The sequence below is a fragment of the Temnothorax longispinosus genome, chromosome 1 (genome assembly GCF_030848805.1).
Source record: "Temnothorax longispinosus isolate EJ_2023e chromosome 1, Tlon_JGU_v1, whole genome shotgun sequence".
Lineage (NCBI taxonomy): Eukaryota > Metazoa > Arthropoda > Insecta > Hymenoptera > Formicidae > Temnothorax > Temnothorax longispinosus.
Window position 1 is genome coordinate 3,740,142 of NC_092358.1, and position 18,699 is coordinate 3,758,840.

An 18,699-nucleotide genomic window follows, 5' to 3' on the forward strand; every position below is an offset into this window, starting at 1 on the left:
TTTCGCGTAAACAAATCCGTGAATTATGCGTTTCTCGATGTAACATGCGCATGCAAATGGAGGAAATGTGATGCGCTATAAATTTGTCGGGCTATAAATTGCATATTGCATTCAGATATGTTTTCGACATCGATCAAATTAAAGGACTCTCAATGTTATAGCTTTTTTCATTGAAAAAACATCTATTTCGCTTTCAACTATTGCGATAACAATTCTTATTCTAAATTTACGATTGTAAAATCTGAACCAATTAAAGACAAAATGGTACTTATTTATTATAATTACGTAATGTATATTAGATAAAATTTATTGCATATTGCATATATAAATATTATTATTTATATATTAATTGCATTTAAACTGATTTAAAGATATATAAAAGTAAAAAATTTAGTTTATTCAACTTTAAAGTACGATACATGTAATAAATGATTATACTTGTATCACATTGATATTCACTGACAGAGTTCTATTTTTCTAAAAACCGCGAGATAAAATACACCGCAACGTAAACAAGCTATCACAGAATAGTTAACGCTCGGTGTTTGAGAATCAGTCAACCGGTTGACCTCTCACATCTGATGTTTAGTTCGTGAATCTCGAAGTTTCACTTCTAACAACTAACACTATACTTGCAGGTTGAAACAACAACTTTCAACTGCTAACCACCTTTGGACCTAAAGTGATAATTGAAGTCAAATTTGCAAGTAACAAAATAAAAACGCAAATGAAAGGAAGAAATATATGAATAAATTTTGGCATACCAATAAAATAAAACATTTCAATCTATACGTTAATCTCTTATTTATTTAATAGGATATTTTATTTCTAATATTATTTGGGAAACTTGCATCTATACATCAACATATTATTTAAATAATGACTTTTTTTAAGATATTTTTATTCTTTAGAATTTTATTCTTTTTTTAATAATATAGAATATTACATTTTTTTACTTAATTATTATTAACAGATTTCTATCACATGAAATTGACTTATAACAGCATTTTAACATTTAATTCAATAATATATGTATATATCGAGAGGATTATAGAAACCTTCCCTTATTTCACTTCACCAGCTGGTCAATCACTATCTCTGTAATTGTGGTAATCAAATTCGTTTATCTCAGCTTGCTCAGTTTGGATCTCCTCCATATACGGACCGAGGTATCGATACTCTATATCCTGCTCGTACGTGACCCATTTCTCCCTGGGTAGATATATCTTCAGGAAACTCAGTTGTATAGCGCGTATGTGCCTGCAAAGCATGCAAAACTGTTACGTGCCTTCGTTCGAGAAGCGCCTGAGTGGCATAACGGGAAAATCAACTGATGCGTAGTCGCAGAATATTCTCGGGGTTTGTAAACGTAAAAACGAGTACAGGAATCTCTCGCGTTAATTTGCAGACGGTGAAAATTTCCGAGACCGGCCATAGAAAAACGCGAATGCCGGAAGTAGGGCGACCCCATCGCGTAAGTTGCTCGTAGAACGCTATCGCGAATGCTAACCAAGTCTCAAATTAAGAAACCTCGTTAAGCGAATTTAGCACTTAATGAAAGAGGCGTCTTAAGTTCTTTGAAGCGTAATGCGATGCGCTGCGTCCGACGTCATTCCCGTCCGACCGGCACATAATTACATATGCATTATAAATTATAAAGAATCTATGTGTAACTGCGAAACACCATGCTGTGCTCAGCAAATCTTTTACATCAGTTAACTTGAAAACACAAATATTAATTTAAAGTTGACAGAGTCTTTTCAATTAAATCTCATTTATTAAGGTAAAATCATATCTGATTGCAATGTAGTTACTTTATTAAATATTAGAGAAAATTAGAGAACTTTTTCTTTTTTCTATTTTCTTGTGTATTTATAACACATATAAAAATATGCTCATTATGTTCTTTGTATATTTTCTTTGTTTTATATAGTTATCTATAAATATTGATAACTTTTGCTTTTATTACTAGACTGCTTTTATTAGTGGATTATTATTGGGATCTACATTAAATTCATTATACCTGAAATTTCTGGCATCCAGTACCTCTTCTGGTATTCGACGCAGTGCTTCGCGTACGACGGGATCGTCATAATAGATGATGTCGTGTGTGTAGAGCCCGTATTTGTTGTATCCCGACAAATTAAACACTAATTTTCTCAAAGTGAATTGCCAGTTCTGTTCACAATCATTTTGTACAAAATTCCACCTAGATAACTTCAGATTTTTCATTAATGTCCAAGGAAATTTCATGTTGGAAGACGTTCTCGGAAATCCATAAATCCACTTGTACAACACGTATTAAAACTTTAACCTCCTTATAATAATAACGATTGCGCATTAACTTTCAATAGAGATTCAAATGAAAATCACACATCTCTCATTTGTTTCCATCCTTCATATATATGGGAATCATTTTGTATATGATACTGTTTTCAACAGTTTCTTTCATAGATATATCGTACAATATAGATATCTATATCGTAATATATAAATCGATAAAATTATTTTTCATTCCTTAATTAATTGTAGACTTGTTTAAAAAGAGAGCCCATACACATTTAGTGTTTGTGCAGCAATAGCGAAGATTAACTGGGATTGTAAAGAAGTATAAAAAATATCAACATATTTTCCAAATATTTCTGTCCCACTGACAATGAGTGTGTTGTTATATTTTCCTGCATCCTCTATAATTCTTGCTTTTTTGTGAAAACGGACTTGCGATGTGATTAGTTGAAAGTAAAGCAGATCGAAAAACTGCAAAACCTCGCAAAAATAAAACTATACCGGAGACACTTTGTCGAATAGCCGGAAAATGAAGAAAAAAGGAGCAAAACGAAGAAAAAAGCGGACCGTGTGGAAGTCATCCGCGCAACAATGCTTTTGCGAGCTGTGCTTCCTGGTCGATTTTTGTATCGTTGTTACATTTATCCTGACGCATATTACAGTAACATTCATAACACTGCCCTAGTTTCCGCAAGTCTTGCTACGCCAATTTTTGTGTAGACGTCAGCTACGCATAATTTTCACTAATAGCATGAATAAAGATACGAATAGAGACTAGTATGTATTCTTTAAAACTGTATACTTTAGTTAAAATTGAACGTAAAATCGAGTTTTTATTTAAAGTAAGCTAAATGCATTGAGAAATATAAAATTCTCAAAATAAAATAACAAAAGATACATTTTAATAGATTAGTATCTATAACTTAAATTTATATACGTATGTTATAAGGGTATTTTGGAATTATTGTCCACTGTCGTAATTATGATTGTACTTTAACACTAATGGAGACTCATTAAAAATAGCACGATGAAAAGAGAGAGAGAGAGAGAGAGAGAGAGAGAAAAAGATAAAAATTATTTATCTCTATATATTTAAAAATTAGGGATAAAAATGACTCTGCAAGTGTGTACGAGATGCGAATAATATATTTAACGACAACAGAGCCTTAGAAGCACTTTCAACGCATTATCACTGTTGTTGGAGACAACACCGTTACGCAAAAGAGGATAGAGCTGAGTCACGAAAATCGAATGCGAAGGCGGCAAAACGACTACACATGGTTCTTCCGCGTTTTTGTGTGAGCTGTTGCCGGTGATTTATGCCGGAGATGGAACCGGGACAGCTATCGTCGGTGCGTATATTCCTCGCATAACTTCTACAAGAACGCGCGCGTGACTACAACCGTATTCATGAAGCAACGTCGCCCTTCGATGTGCTACCCTTTGTATGCAGCGTGCATACAGGATATCACAGAAGTTCCGGTTTCAATTTTAGATGGATTCTCCTTGGCAAATTTGAACCGAATTTTTTCTGAACATAGGCTAAACTGATCTAAAAGTGCAGTTACTGAAAATTTATATCTAATTCCATTAAATTTGTCTAATTTCGTGAATTAAAAAAATTGTTTGTGCACAAAAAGTTTAAAATGAAATTGATGGATATTAAAAGTGCATGACTGTATTAAAGCGACATTTAAATGGCATTGTAAATAATTATTTTCATACTAGACAGATACTCCTCTATTAATCATTGAATTAATCATTACGGTTACTGTGAGTTGATCATAGCATAAAACACTGGATAAATTTCTGCTTGTGTACCTACTTGCTGAGAATCGCGAATGCGCTGATTCATCGCCGATGATCCTTTATGCAAGTCGCCGCATTTTTTAATGCCATCTTTTTGTTAGATATATTACCTTTTCATATGCTTTTTCACGCTTTCATCGTGTAATTCATATATATCAAACTGCGTACGCGCATGTAATTTTCTGAATGTCCAAAACGTGATGTTCAACCGTCAGGACTGTTTTAAACAGAGAAAACACTTCCGCTCTGCATCTCATGTCATGTCCTGCTCAATGCGCTCTGATGAGTTGTATAGTTGCGACGCCTCCACATAACGCTCTACGTGACGAAACTTTTCGATATTTTATGTCCGGCTATGTAGCAGCGTAATTAGACATATCGCAAAATATCCACGAAAATTAAATTGTATATAAGTGTAAATACAATTCCTAAACTTTTGACATTTATATTATGTACAGTTATGAAATTATGCGTCTTCTTTTTGCAAATCGAATAAATTATAGTTACAATTTTGGAATATATTGAATTTGCAGCAATTTCTATAACAAAACAGAATTGTTATTTTTTAATTCTAGGAACATTGATACATCCACAAATTCTCAAACTCTTAAAATTAATTTTGTACCTACACTAAGCTATTCGCGTTTATGAAATTTGGATACTTTTTGCAATTTTCAAATATTTTAAACAATGCATCTTTTTTCAACATAGACATTATTCATCTTTTATTATGACCGTATTCAAAACATTAAACTTCACGCATCGTAATTTCTGTTAGAGTGATAAAACTGCAAAATAAAAATCGCGTTCCAATAATACCGCGCATCCAGTATTATAGCTTTATACGATCGCCGAACAGCACAGAGTGGAGAAGAAAACATTATCCTAATCCGCTGGCAAGAAACTGGAAGTCAAGAAGAAACTCTTGCATCCATAAAGAACGCGATGTGCTGTAAGAGTTTCAAATTGCGAAATCTCGATGAGATGAGACTCCTCTCGAGAATAGTGCCGATTTCCGGTAGCGCGATCTTCGTAAGAACCTCATGCACCGTAAAACTTATTCGGAAATTTTTGTGTACCGCGCACTTTTGTCTCTCCTCGAAGTATCTACTTCGATTTTCATCCCGTATAGCGAAATGTCGATCGATAGTGACTCTCGTCGCGGATACAGGTCTCGCCCTTTTTTTTACGAGCGACACTATCTTCTGCGTTCTGGCTCGCTTTTATTTGGTGGCGGGAGTAATCGCTCCCCCTCCCCCTCCCGAACCAGTATGATATATATTATCGTGAAAAGGATACTTTTATCGAGGAACGCGTCCTTTCAGTTTTATTCGCCATTATTTCCTCGCCATTGAGTAAAATTTGAGATGCAAGTATATTGCGAGAAGTATCATTCAACTAAAATACAACTGAATCAAAGGTTTAAGTGCATAAATTATGTTTTCTTATTTATTAATTTTGTAACACGTTTCGTATATCTTCTATATAGCTATAGTTCTATAATACATTAGAAATGTTTAAATTATGTGGATTTAATTACGACACAGTTTACGGTGCTACTCTCTCGATATATTTACGCTTAAATTAAGAACATAAGTATGTCTAGTCATAAAATCTTACTAATGTTATATATATATATATATATAAATTTAACTGAAAAATTGATTAACGCATAAATGTAATCTTTATTATATTATTCATAAAAATCATTATAAATTAATGCTCCAATTTCTTAATCTTAAATTCTTATCTTTATTTCTTAATAAGATAATTTGCATAAATGTACATTGTACAAATGATAATGCGATAAAGTTTTGTACTTTGCATAGAATAAAGATGCGCCGCGGGTGATACAATTCTCTACAAATAAAACAATAAAATTGAAAGCTCCTTTGCTTTCATTCGCAATTATAAATTTAAGAAAAAATTCTCTCCACGCATATGAAAGAAAAACAAAATAAAAAACATGTGCAAAAGGTGACACAGGAAAGTTTCTCTACAGCATCAATAAAATGGGGATTGACTCTCGAGTTGGAATTTCAAAGCATTCATCAGCTGTAGCTGCTCTCCCAGAGCAGCAACAGCAGCAGCAATTTTCGCAAACGTTCAAAGAAAATTCACTATCTCTGAAAAAGCGAGATTTTCCTCGTTACGTACGTATCAATGACATCAGAAGCTCATTCATGTTGTTTAAATTGCAGGTGAAGCTTTACAAGTCACTTAAATACCGGTATTTGAGCTTTGATGCTGTTTTTTATTTTACAATTTTGAAAATAGAAGGTAATAAAAAACTTGAGCTTATAAAACAGTTAAAAATTTGTATGGTTAGATATAAGTTCCCTTTATACTTATTTTATATAAAAGTCTAATTAAATTTTTTGTAAGAACTAAAATTAATTTATATTGTTTTACTTTTATTAATTTTTTTCTTAAAAATTGAAAAGCTTTGACAGAGCAACGAATCTTGTTTTAAAAATGTGTTGCATATAATTAATACAATTATTAATTTTTTAAATTGTATATTGTGCTATCCCGTGCGTATCGTTGTGAACCATTTACAATTAATAAAATATAATAAAACATAGTATAATTACAAATATGTTGAAAATTTCATGAAATATATTTTAATATATTTGTAGGCTATCAAGATCCAGTCTGACTAATGGTGCGTCTCCACCTGAGAGTAAGAACTCTCGAGAGCAAAAAGAAAGAGAGAGAGAGAGATACTCTCGAGAGTCTCTTTCTCTTTCTCTCTTTTTGCTCTCGAGAGTTCTTACTCGCAGGTGGACACGCACCCTAAAGATGACATTTCTCTATATTTAATTGTAATATATTTTTGTTTGATAAAATTTAATATTTATATTTATTTGCCTAAAACATATAAATAATTTTACAAGAATAATACAAACGTATTTCAGATATTTCGCATATTTCTATTATCATATTTCACATGAAAACTTACGAAAGGAAAATCTTTCGTTAACAACGTGTTAGAATATCTTGGACAACGTTTTATGGAAATGCAATCATAATTCCACTGCTATGTAGGTCAGCATAGTGACATTTCGGTCAATAATTACTCCTGCCGGAAATGAAACGGCAGCCATCTTGCACCTGCAAATCGAACGGATTGGCAAATTGAGGAAATTAACCATAGCAAAGAGAAATTCGATTTCTCTAGGAATTGACGATTTCTCGAGAATGCGAATCAATCGACTTGGAAGTGATGGGACCAATTGAATGGCAAAAACTAAAATAGGAGCCGGGATTTTGCACGAGAAGTACTAAAAAGATTAGAAATATAAATATAGTGATATACAAAATTAGAATTTGGCAACATCTTTATTAAAATGTATATACATATGTATATACTTATAAACGCATATTAATATAAATATTATTAACACAATAAAATATAACAATAAATAACATTTCTTAACAATTTTGCAATGATATAACTAACAACAAGATATAATTTTGAACAAATGTGATTTGATTTAAAACAGATAATGTTACTAATGAAAATTTATGCATTGAAGCGTAAATCTACTATTGCAACTTATTCGTTTTTTCCGATATACGTTTTCTATACTAAAATTCGTCGCGTTTATGTCAATAATTGTGAGTTTTATTAAACCGATTCCTGGGCCATACGGTACTCAAATACACTTCCGCGTTCTGTAAAACTATGCAGACTGCTGTTAGATTTTGAATCTTTGTATTTTGATGCAGATCTTGTTTTTAAAAGTTGAGAATCATAAGTTTTTGAACAGATTGAAGATTTCTCAATTTCTTGCTTCTCTTCGTAAACGGAACCATAACCACCACCACCAGGAGTTTCCATAATGAACTTATCCTGTGAAGAAATCGAAACTTGATGAGAAATTGTTAGCTAAACTTTCGTAATAACAATAATTGCATGTTATTAAAATGAAAATATCATCATATTGGTAATACCAAAATAAGCTAAGAGGCAATTTATGTTTTAAAAGATTACGTTCTTCTTTTAATTAATACAATTTTTAAGTACCTAATTTTCTTTAAATTGGCACATTTTATAGTTTTATAATTCCATTATATATATTTGAGATAAAACGGGTGTGTTACATAAAATGTGTGTGTTACATAAAATGTATAAATAATATAATTGCTGCTGTCTATTTTATAATTTGTATTACTGTTGTATATTAAATGCTATTACAAATAAAGATATACTCCGTCATAATTGTTTACCGCGCGCGCTTTAATATTTAATATGGTTTGACGGGTATAAAGACATATACAATATTTCAGAGAACCGACGACTGTTGAATTTATTATTATTAAATTACGAGTTTATAATTATTAAATGCAGCGGGAAGAGATAACCAGGACCGAGAAGCAGTCACGTTACGCTGCTACGAGTTTTTGCATGTGGGTGCGGCTATGTACACAGTGCAACTTTTGACCAAACCACTGCAAACTATTCCATCGAAACTCTGAAGCAATACCGTGCCGCAAAATAACGTCATCAAAATTTTTGGAAAATTGCATTTACCCTTGGCATAAAATCAAATCGCATATTAATCGAGATTTATAGCACAAATCACAAAAAAAGCAAAAAACGTCAGTCACATTTATATATATAAAGAGTCTTAAAAAATTATTAGATATGTATGTGAACAATAAATTATGTTTATATTTACTACTTGATTATAAAACGGATTTATCATTTTAAAGGTAAGATAATTATTAAAAGAATTTTTATGTAAATATTGTTTAGTTACAACGAAAAGTAAAAATGTTCTTCATAATTATTTAATTTATTGCAGGGCAGATTAAATAAAAAGACTGAGGAGTAAATTGCAAAGACAAGTATAATATATAATACACTAATGAAAGGCAAAAGAGTTAGCAAATCCCGGTATATAACCCGGTATACACCTGTATATGGTAAGCGTTATGCTCTTGGCGCTAACTGCTACTGAAATATTCGGAAATGGATACACATCCGCCGTAAACTCTCACACTCCGATAAATGCAAAAAGAAATTTTGGGAAACTCGGTGTTAGTTGATATGCACAGTGTAGTTTCGTGTAATTTCTATCGCTTTTTCTTTTTATTATTTTTTATCTTTACTTGACCTGTCTTAAGTTTTTTTTATTTTGTTTGAGAAAATAGACATTATAAAAACTAAATGTATTTTTTCCAAATGTACAAAACTCCATTTTTTTAAATACAAACAATAGAAAAGTTTGACAAAAGAAGATTTTCAGCTAAAAGAGCATTTATAGCATTTTATGAGTATTTATAACTTATAATTTATAACACGAGAAATGCGAGTATCGATTTAACATGCCTTTTTTTTAGATAGGATATACATATGTAAAAGCACGAGTCAAATGTTAAATATTATGTTAAACATAAAATATTATTAAACTTTTATAAAATGTTTAAAAATGTACTGTCTTTCTCTCTTTGAGACATATCTATTTCTAAATAATTTTTTTTAATTTTTGACTATAATATTATTGAAATAAAACTCTATAAATCTCTCAGATTACATCGAACTTATAGAATTGCATAGTTTTGAAAAAAGTTTCTTCATGCATTCGTTTTGATAAAAAATGATACATCAAAATTTTTCCGTTTTTAAGAATTTTATATGTCCACATGCGACCTTTTCCTACTATCTAATAATACTCATACGTTCGCTGCAAAAGAAATTATTTTACCTCTTGCTGCGCGCACACTATGAACATAGTGTGGCACACAACAGATCTTATTTTACCGAGATACAGTTTTACGAGCTAACATAAACTATAAAAACCATTTCTTCGCCACTCTGCTATCCTTTAAATTTAATTACGCATTTGTTAAATTTTATTTTTTTTTTCTCCAGAAGAAACAGATATCAATTCATTATTTATTAATTGATACAAATCATTTTCTACGAAAATTAAGTATTGTTTTATTTTTATGTAAAGCATCCATAGTTTGTATTAAGATCAAATTTGATAAGATTTTGATTTATTACCTCTTTTATTTAATTATAAAATTTACTTGCTCTAATATGTATTATAATTAATATAGTTCAAACTGTAGGGTGCATAAATTTAATTAATGTTATATTATGGTAAAATAATGAATTGTTATAACTTGTTATAATACTTTGGAGCATATTGCTTTTTTAATAAAGTCTGTGAGATATATTGTTTTTGCCAAAGATATTATTTAAAATTGCTTACCCCCGCATAAACTGGAACGGCAGTCTTCGGGCCTAAATTGATCCGTCTGCCATCAGCCCGCACCAAAATATTTAAGCCACATGCTCCATCCTCACCACCATTATATCCAGGTGGATGATATACTCTCCGCTCGGTTAATACAGATAAGGTCATCGGAGCTCTGCGAACAAATATTTAAAAAGACTTTTAAGTAGAAGTATTTTTTGCACACAGTTGTTTTTTATTTATAACATAAATTTTTAATAAAAGAAAAATTGCAATACAAATAGCTATAGTCCATAGTATGTATAGAAATTTGGGATTTAACGAAGTTTAATCACCTAAATATCATTTCACGCACAGCACCGTCGCCACCGATATAAGCTCCATTACCACCACTTCCAGGTCGAATAGAGAAGCGGTTAAGTATAATTGGATAGCGAAGCTCGAGTATTTCTGGATCTGTGATTCTCGTGTTGGTCATGTGCGTGTGAACGGCACTTCTGCCGTGCCATGTCGGTCCCTGAGGAACACAAATATGTTTGCTAAAGAAATATCTACCATATATATTGCCAAGCTAATAAAATAAGACAGAAGATGTTATATTTTTTTTTATCTTATATACATTAACTTTGGTACAGAAAGATAATAATTATTATTTCTATATCTTCTAATTCTATAAAATTTAAAAAAATATTTTTTCTCAATTAATTATTTTAGATAGCTCGTTATTTTCTTAATTATTTAAATAACTCATTAATTAAAACTCATTTCAAGACTCGAATATATATCTGAGATTTATAGTCTCTTTTTCTTACTGCTCCACTGCCACCGGCAACTGTCTCATAGTAACCCCATTCCTCAGTGCCGAGAGTTACGTTGTTCATACAACCCTGTGACGCCGCGCAAATTTCGAAAGCTGCTAAGATTACATCAACAATACGCTGAGATGTCAAGACGTTGCCACCCACCACCGCCGCATCATCCGAGGGATCGAGTAACGATCCCTCAGGGATAATTATTTTCACAGGCTTCAAACAACCCTACAGAAATGGAATGAGATCAATTCTGACAATTCTACTGTTAGATTTCCCTAAGAAAATCCAAGAGGACAGTACCTGATTTAATGGTATGTCACGGCCCACCATACATCTCAAACAATAAATTACCGCAGACAAAGTTATGGCACGCGGCGCGTTGCAGTTACCCCATACTTCACAACCTGTTCCACTGCAAATTTAGATTTTGTCTTCAAATATCTTGTAAATTACTACAATTTATAATACGTCATATAAAATTATTATAGCATAGAATTTTTCAAAAAGCAATGAGAAAAGTAGCAAAATACTATATCGTATTTTTTAAAGATTATTATTTAGAGAACAAAGAAATGTTATATATTGTGTTGAGAAATGTATAGCAATAATAGATAAGACCAGTCTTTGATAAAATTAAATAGCAAAATTACGATTATCATAAATACTAGCAAATATCAATTAAAAGCATATACCTAAAATCGAAAACCGCTTCACCCTTGTTGATATCGAGATTTACATGTAACTTAATGGGACTACCGTTATCAAGGTAATCAACGGCATCGATTTCGGTTTCTTTCCCTCTTCGCATTTTAATTCTCGTACCTATCGATCTTAACATTTCTCGAACGGCAACTTCGGCATTGCGTTGAATATAATCCATATATGCTTGAACTACCTCGAGACTGTATATATCAATTAGTTCGTTTACCAGTTGAAAACCCTTACAGAAAAGTAATCATATTTTATGCATATTTAACTTATGTAAATTTGATTGAATTTAAATAAATGATCAAAAATTACTTTTTGATTCGCTGCGATCTGAGCTTTGAGGTCACTGATGTTGTTCGAGAGATTTCTGGTCCCCGAACTTCCCGGTATTTTGCCTGGGGCCATCAAAGCATCCGTTAGTTCTTTTTCTCTGAATACTCCCTTATGTACTAGCAGAAAACTTTTAAAGACGGCGCCTTCCTATAAAAAAAAATACAACTTTTACGCACACAATTCTTTTAAAATCCAAAACGAAACTATGTTCTCTCGTACTTGACTCAGGCTCGTTGAATGAGGTGGCATAGAGCCCGGCGTGATACCACCGATATCAGCATGATGACCACGACTGGCCACGAAGAATACCGGTGCAGGCACATCTCTATGATACATACAAAATTTTTGTCAAAATACTTACTAATTGTTTAATAAATAAGAGAGAAAATTAAAATATTTATCTTCAAAATATTAGCAATGTTTCTCCTTTCGTTAAAGCATCGTGTCTATAATAAGATTCGTGTAACGTTTCTGTCCATTAAAATTTGTTTTCATATAGAACGCGGGGAATGCACAAACCTGTAAAATACTGGCGTGATGACTGTCAAATCTGGAAGATGGGAACCGCCTGCTAATGGATGATTAGCGAGAATGACGTCTCCCGGCGTGAACTTTCCATTAAATGCTTTCATCTGGTATTGCACGGTTTCTTGCATCGCACCCAGATGCACCGGGATATGAGGTGCGTTTGAAACAAGACCGCCGTCAGGGCCAAAAATTGCGCACGAAAAGTCCAATCGCTCTTTAATGTTAGTGGAGATCGAAGTTCGTTGAAGTACCCTGCCAAAAGTTGAGAATGTATATATTATCATCTTTAAAAGCACTGTAAAAATAATTGTATTTAAAACGTTAAAATTATTTACTGACGTACGTACCGACCCATTTGTTCAGCAATGCTCATAAAACGATGCGAAAAGATACTGAGCTGAATACTATCGAGATCAGTGGTGACTTTCGTTCGTCGACCTTGCCCAATCGTGATTTTCACATCACCGCGACAAGTGATTTCCGCAGTACAGTCTGGTTCCACTAATAATGTGCTCAAACTATCCATAATAATGGCGGGACCACGTAAAATATCTCCAGGAGATAACAAAGGTAACTGATAGACTTCTGTTTCCTGATAGCCACCTTCGAAGTACACCATAGTGGTCTAGAAAATTCATATTTTCAAAATTTCTGAACTATCTTTGATTGATAATAAAGTTCAATATTAAGTTTCAAAAATTAAATTTGATTTGGATGCAAAAAAATAGTTTAATAACTATTTAACATATTATCTGCATTCTTTATCTAACTTTTTCAGCTTTTGGCGAAGCTTGTGAAGGAGGTAATGTAGGATCCTCAGGAATTTCAGTTTTTCCACTTCCTCGAACTCTTACATCATCGACTAAAATCTTGCGGTCTGGTATCGTAAAGCCAAATTCTGTCTTATACCTAATTATAATTTTTAAAAAGTTTGTTAATTTAAGTAATTAAAAAGAGAACTGCTTTCCAATCAAACGCTTACCTATCTAGAAAAGTAGTGAGAAAATCTCCGTGTCTAGTTGTGGTGCTCGCTAAATTTTCTTTTGCAGGGGTGCACATTAAAGCGCAATCAGTGCCGTCATAACGTAAGTGTAGAAATGGTTCCGTCTTTATTTGAGAATCAGCAAATCCTTGTGCGCGAAGTCTACTTCTGACTTTAGCTTCCATCGCGTCCAAACGATCATCCAAGCGGGCGAAGTTTTCTGTAAAAATGCGGAAAGAATATCAATATGAAGGAACGCGCAAGAGATAATTAATGAGAGAGAAAGAGAATTCTCTGTTATCATAAATCACCGCGATTGTAAGTTTCGGCGCTTGGTTCTTGTGCCTCTTCAACAACATCTGCCAATGCCATTCCGTAAGCTGACAAAATGCCGGCATACTTGTGGACAAAAACCGTACTTATGCCCAACGATCGAGCGATTGCACAGGCATGTTGTCCTCCGGCACCGCCGAAACATGCCAGGACGTGACGCGAAGTATCGTAGCCCTTTGCCTGTCTCAAGAAGAAAACTGAAGCTGATTTAAGAACAATCACAGTGCGTTATGCGTGTTAATAATAATGCAGTTGCGTTACAGCAGAAGCTAGAAACGAACGTCGACTAAAAAATTAGCTCGATTTAACTGTACCTGAGTCAGAGCGCGAATCGGTCGGCACATGGTCTCATTCGCGACTCTGATAAACCCCATTGCCACTTCATCGATCGACATTGCTTCATCCTTCTTTAAAAATTCATTGATCTGTAAGATATACGGTTATTTTGTATGTCCAAAGTAATACACAATAAATCTTTTCTCAAGTTTAGAAAAGTTCATTCTTTCACAAAATATGAGATTTAAAATGTAGATATATTTTTATAAAGATATATTTTTGTGTAATGTGTAAAGGAGATTACCTCGTAGGTAAGTTTTGTGAACATACTCAACGTACGAGATACGTCGAGCGGCTCGTTTTCCTCGGGCCCAAAAATTTGGGGGAAGTATTCGGGCAGTAAGCGACCCAGTGCGAGATTGGCGTCCGTTACGGTCAGTGGACCGCCTTTTTTGTAACACGCCGGTCCTGGATGGGCCCCCGCGCTCTCAGGTCCGACTTCGAAAAGACCGGACCTGAAGAAAAGCATCGACCCACCTCCCGCCGCAACTGTATTGACATCCAACTTCAACCCAATTTTTTATTTCAGCAAAATACCACTCTTCACGAGAAAACGCAGTGTAATATTTTTTAGGAAGGACCAAGATTTCAATATGTATTTTAAACATTATTATAATAATATTTATGTTTAAAAAAAAGAGATACCTGCGGAGCTTGTATAGCGACGCCTGCCGTAGTGCTCTCGTAAACGTGCTCATAACTTCCTCCGTATCGACTTACATCAGTAGATGTGCCGCCCATGTCGAATCCGATTACTGGTAGATCAGTCTCCTTTCCATAAGTCGTCATCGCGTACCCAACGACGCCACCAGCTGGTCCAGAAAGTATAGCACGTGATCCATTAAAACTTTAATATGCCAACAAAACAAAAAAATTGTTTAATTTTATAGAGTAATAAGAAAAATCCTTAAAAATGACTTCCAAAAATAGACTTACGAATTCATAGGTGTTAATCCGCCATCACTCTGCATGAATAATACGTTTACATCTTTCAAGTTGTCTTTAAATCCCGAAGAGAAAGTCTACAAAATTATTTATTATAGTTTAGAAATAGAAACTCGTATCTTAAATATATATATTTTAATTATTATTTTAGAGAGAGAGAGAGAGAGAGAGAGAGAGAAAATGACTTTGTATAAGTAATTATAAAGTAATCCAAATTATATATATATATGTACAATTATAAAGATAACATTACCTGTAGATAATTTTTAATGTGTGGCGTCAAATAAGCATCTGCACACGCTGTAAAGCCTCTAGGAACCATTCTTGTCATTGGCATTACCTCGTGTGAAAGAGACACTTGTGAGAAACCTGCTTCTCGCGCTAATTCGCCAATTCTGATCTCGTCAGCTGCATAACTATGTCGTAAAAATATAAGAGCAGAATTAAAATAAGTGTCTGATTGAAATTAAAACAAATTATAAACAGAATGTACTAGAAAATAATTAAAAAATTTTTATTCAAACAGATGCATTTTTACTAACGTATAGCTATGTGCCAGAACGACAGCGAGACTATCTATTTCCAAATTACGAAGTGTTTTCAAATCTTCCTTCAATTGTGCCTGATCAAGTTCTTGAATAACGAACAGATCCTCGCCGGTGGAACCTTTTACCCTTCGCCACGACTGGTTTTCCATACGACAACTTTCCGGCAGAGCAGGAATTACCCTGCATTTTACTCCTATTACATATTTGTACAAAACCTGCGGCATCGCTATCTCCTGTAAATATTTAGCAAAAGATAATTCGAATGATAAATTTAATACGCTTATAAATTTCTTCGCTATATACTTTACGGTAAAGCGATATACGCTTCGAACATAAGTATTTGTTGAATTCAACTATACGAACCAAATCGAAAATATTTGGCCGAGACTGATTACCGATGTACAGAAGATCCATGAAACCATCATTTATTAAAAGCGCCATTTTCGCGCCCTTTCTTTCCAATAACGCATTAGTGGCGACTGTTGTTCCCATTCTGATCCATTCTATATTCGAAGTGTCAATTGTGCCATTCATTTTAACGTCAGTTTCCTAAAATTAATAAACATTTTATAATATATAAAATATGTTAGAAATAATTTCAAGAATTTTATAAGATATTTTGTACAAAATATTGGATTACGCTATCCTGTATAATACAATTTAATATTATCTTATCTTTATTTTTGCTTACAAATTTCTTCACGCAACTTTTATACAATTTATTTAATTTACAGTTTTACTAGCTTCAGCTTTTACAAATTACATACTTGTCAACTACTGACTGCAATCCATTGTTGTAGATAAAAAAATTATAATATTTTTTTATTAATACGATCTAAATGATATAAAAATTGTAAAATTATCTTTTTATAATATTTAATTATTTCTAACATACCTCTGCTAATATTCTACGGATGCCTTCTGTCGGCGCATCGTTATAATTACTAGGATCTACCGATAGTAATTTCATAACTCGGATTTTCCCTCCAGGGCATCTAGCGTATATATCAGTGAAAGTACCCCCACGATCTATAGAGAATTGGAATTTATCTCCCATTGTTGGCCGTGAACCTAAAACTGTAAAACTAATTTAAAAAAAATTTTTTTATTTGTTATACTATCAAAAGTAATTCTCAGAATTTACGCAAATTTTAAAATATTTTTTTATTTATTATTGCAATTAATTTATATAGGCCGCAAAAGAATATTTTATTATTTATTATTGTGCTTAATTTTCCTACAGAATACAACATATCTTACAATAGTGTAATTTTTATTGTAATATACAGGATTCTTCTGTAGTACAAGCGAGAACAAAGTAATTCCTCGTGTCAAAGTAAAATCAAAATTGTAGAATAATTTTTTTTTTTCAAAGTTTTGTTTTTGAAATAAACATTTTTGGGGGTCTATCAGGTGCACGTGTACTTGACTAAGTTTCAACAAATGGATTTTGCTATGGATTATTATTTCTGTTCGTGTTTGTGGACATCGACATGATTCGTTTTCTATCAGTCCAGAGGTTCAGAATCTTCCTTACCTATCGGTTTTTGCCAAGTTTTTGCGATGGAAAGATAGCAAAGGAGTATATACTGATATGATTCTTGCTTTATCGGCACTCTAATAGACGAATACTACAAAAAGTGGAGCAAATACTCTCTCTGAAAGTAGCTCGTTTATTTCACCCCAAACTTGGCAGAAACTGATAGCTAAGCAAAATAATAAGACTGATAGGAAGCAGATCGTGATATTACCGATGTCCGCAAACATATAAACACGAACGGGAGTGGCAGTTTATAGCGCAAGATCCGTGGAGGCATGGTCGGGTATACGCTTGTGGTTGATGGATTTTTGAGGTCGTTTATTTCGAAAACAAAAAGTACGAAAAAAGTTATACAATTTCGATTTATTTTGACACGAAAATTGTTCTCACTTGATTTCGTTCGTACCCCATATATAGTTAAAACTGCTATGATACTATTACAAAATTTAATAAATGACTTGTAATTTATATACACGTTGTAATAAATAACTATAAATTTCTCAGTTTTGTCAAATTTTAAACATAATTCACATTTTACTTAACAATAATTCGCTCGCTTATATACGAAAGCAAGTAACCTATACGCAACGATGAATTAAGCACGGCTCTTCTGATAAAAAACTAATTATGTCGCTCGCATAAGAGAAGATTTAATTACCTGATAAAAGATTTTGAAGGTTTCTTTCATTTTCAATATGATATTTTAGCGCGTAATAACGTTAATAAGATATTAATCACACTTTAAAACCGCGAGCAAAAACAAAATAAAACGTTCTAAGAAAGAAATAAAAATTCAATGAGTTGAAATTTATAACTTTTATTTTCGCATATGCGCGCAAATAGCTCGGTATTCGTATGTCAGCTGTTATTTCTACATCAATACGTCGGGCAAATTCCACTGTCGATAATAATTACTGTTATAATAGATAATTTTATTATAATGTAATAACAGTACCGTAACGTTGAATGCAATGTATCGCTAATATCTTCTTGACACTATATAGGTATTTGTTCCACGACGGCGATGTCGACAGACAGCATCGGTCTACGACATTGGAGCAACTGCGAACTGTGACTACGGAGGGAGCATGAGGAACTTCAACAGCAAGGTTTTCATATGAAGGTTCTCAAACAGAAATAGTAAGTTGATACATCAGCTGTACACAATACAATAATCACAGTAATTTAGAATTAATAATTATATTTCCATTTGTAACGCAAACGAAATTGGATTGAAGAAAATTTTATGATAAACAATATAAAAATATTGTATAAAAATATAAATAAGAAAATTATATATTTTCTTTCCTTACTTCATTTTATTATA

At 32.8% G+C, this 18,699-nt stretch overlaps 2 protein-coding genes across 2 annotated transcripts; both read right to left on the reverse strand.

The window, feature by feature from the left end:
* Positions 1-1,068: 1,068 nt before the first annotated feature.
* On the reverse strand, positions 1,069-2,442 carry LOC139815262 (cytochrome b-c1 complex subunit 7). Its single transcript, XM_071782090.1, has 2 exons — positions 2,024-2,442; positions 1,069-1,260 (listed from the first exon to the last, which is right to left on the reverse strand). The coding sequence occupies exons 1-2, from the start codon at positions 2,251-2,253 to the stop codon at positions 1,086-1,088; spliced, it is 405 nt and encodes a 134-aa protein (XP_071638191.1). The 5' UTR covers positions 2,254-2,442; the 3' UTR covers positions 1,069-1,085.
* A 4,976-nt stretch (positions 2,443-7,418) lies between these two features.
* Positions 7,419-18,393, reverse strand: LOC139817596 (5-oxoprolinase). The gene is made up of 22 exons (XM_071785827.1): positions 18,328-18,393; positions 16,728-16,909; positions 16,196-16,381; positions 15,827-16,065; positions 15,538-15,700; positions 15,276-15,361; positions 14,985-15,186; positions 14,584-14,844; positions 14,318-14,428; positions 13,982-14,183; positions 13,671-13,890; positions 13,459-13,597; positions 13,036-13,313; positions 12,680-12,940; positions 12,380-12,485; positions 12,140-12,307; positions 11,812-12,059; positions 11,420-11,531; positions 11,120-11,344; positions 10,643-10,824; positions 10,323-10,482; positions 7,419-7,951 (listed from the first exon to the last, which is right to left on the reverse strand). Exons 2-22 carry the CDS (start codon positions 16,887-16,889, stop codon positions 7,727-7,729), a joined length of 3,936 nt encoding a protein of 1,311 aa, XP_071641928.1. The 5' UTR covers positions 16,890-16,909; positions 18,328-18,393; the 3' UTR covers positions 7,419-7,726.
* Between the last annotated feature and the right edge of the window lie 306 nt (positions 18,394-18,699).